This window comes from Phytophthora parasitica, assembly GCF_000247585.1.
Source record: "Phytophthora parasitica INRA-310 unplaced genomic scaffold supercont2.28, whole genome shotgun sequence".
NCBI lineage: Eukaryota > Oomycota > Peronosporomycetes > Peronosporales > Peronosporaceae > Phytophthora > Phytophthora nicotianae.
This window is the reverse complement of record NW_008649014.1, coordinates 109,725-111,063: the sequence shown is the minus strand read 5'-3', so window position 1 is coordinate 111,063 and position 1,339 is coordinate 109,725. Positions and strand designations below refer to the sequence as shown.

Sequence of the window (1,339 nt, the reverse complement as noted above, 5' to 3'; positions counted from 1 at the left end):
TATCGCATTGGGTGCCGGTGTGTTCGGTATGTTCATGCTATGCGAGGGTTTCATGGTTCCTCGAGACTCGATCCCGGACTACTGGATCTGGGGCTACTACCTGGCGTTCCACTCGTACTCGTTCGAGTCATTTGTGTTCAAGCAATTTGAGAACGAGACATCGGACGCGGCTAAGGGGATCCTGACGAAGTACGGCATGGAGGACGTGGACGTCACGCGTGACATGCTTCTGTTGATCGTGTACATTGTGGGGTTCCAGGCCATTTTTGCAGCCATCTTGTGGAAATTCCACACAGGCCGCCGTTGAGCGAGATAGTTTAGTCAGGCAGTATGACTCGACGTTGTGGTGATCCATTGAACGTAAGATATGCTTTATTATTCTTGGCCTGGTGTATTGAAGCTTGGTTCCCTTGAATGGACGCAAGTGCGTACATAAGATTTTTTATGTTGTACTCACCATGTCATCGTACAATTTGAACAGATGGCCCTGGACGACCAGTTCCTTGGATGTGAGTTGTCCTGATCGCTACTGTAGTACGAATCTGAGTCTAAAAACGTTGGGTAAAATACAGGTGGTGGCCAAGTAAATACTTCCAAGTAAGAAAGAAGGAAGAGGTCCATGAAGTCCAAGCTCCAAGCCTCGGCATCCGATTCTTACTATATTAATAACGTTGTCATCATGAGCAAAACCAAAGGTAATCGACTTGACAACTTGGTCAGACCACTTAAATCCAGTCGACTATCGAGCCGGGGGCAGGAAAACAACACAAAATGACACCGACAGGCAGGATCAACTTCAACACAACGACTGTCCTTGAAGGCACGATCGATTTGCGAGATTCCCAAACATGGGAAAGGCTCAGTCTCTCGGAACAATCGTGACGCAATTCCTGTTGATGGCCTCCTCATTTGTTTCGGTGCAGGCGGTGGAACTCACCATGGGTTTCTGCTGGGAAGAGCTCGGGGATGCGAATGTAGAGGACGAGTTTTGCCGATATCTGTGTCGATTATTTTATGCTTGCTGTAATCCTTTTTCATTTACATACATGATTTTTTGGAAAATTCATACCTATTTTGTCACAACTTCAAGTTCAGGTAAATTTTAGAACGAAAAAAATGCTACTTCAAAAGTAATGACCATAAATTTCTCAGTTACTACGAAGCAAAAAAATATTTAACGGCGACCTGTATGGAACTTCCACAGGATAGCTGCAAAAATGGCCTGGAACCACACAATGTACACGATTAACAGAAGCATGTCACGCGTAACGTCCACGTCCTCCATGCCATATTTCGTCAGGATCCCCTTAGCCGCGTCCGATGTCTCATTCTCAAATTG

General features: G+C 45.7%; 2 protein-coding genes across 2 annotated transcripts in view; one reads left to right on the top strand and one right to left on the bottom strand.

Annotated features, from left to right (window-relative positions):
* Positions 1-497, top strand: part of PPTG_23006 (hypothetical protein) — a 2,425-nt gene extending 1,928 nt beyond the window's left edge. Inside the window, exon 2 of the mRNA XM_008907863.1 lies at positions 2-497. Coding sequence (XP_008906111.1) covers positions 2-185 — 184 coding nt within the window. The 3' untranslated portion in view covers positions 186-497. The remainder of the gene's footprint in view (position 1) is intronic.
* A 573-nt stretch (positions 498-1,070) lies between these two features.
* The window catches only part of PPTG_12164 (hypothetical protein), a 6,717-nt gene continuing 6,448 nt past the window's right edge, over positions 1,071-1,339 (bottom strand). The window contains exon 2 of the mRNA XM_008907862.1: positions 1,071-1,330. Coding sequence (XP_008906110.1) covers positions 1,175-1,330 — 156 coding nt within the window. The 3' untranslated portion in view covers positions 1,071-1,174. The remainder of the gene's footprint in view (positions 1,331-1,339) is intronic.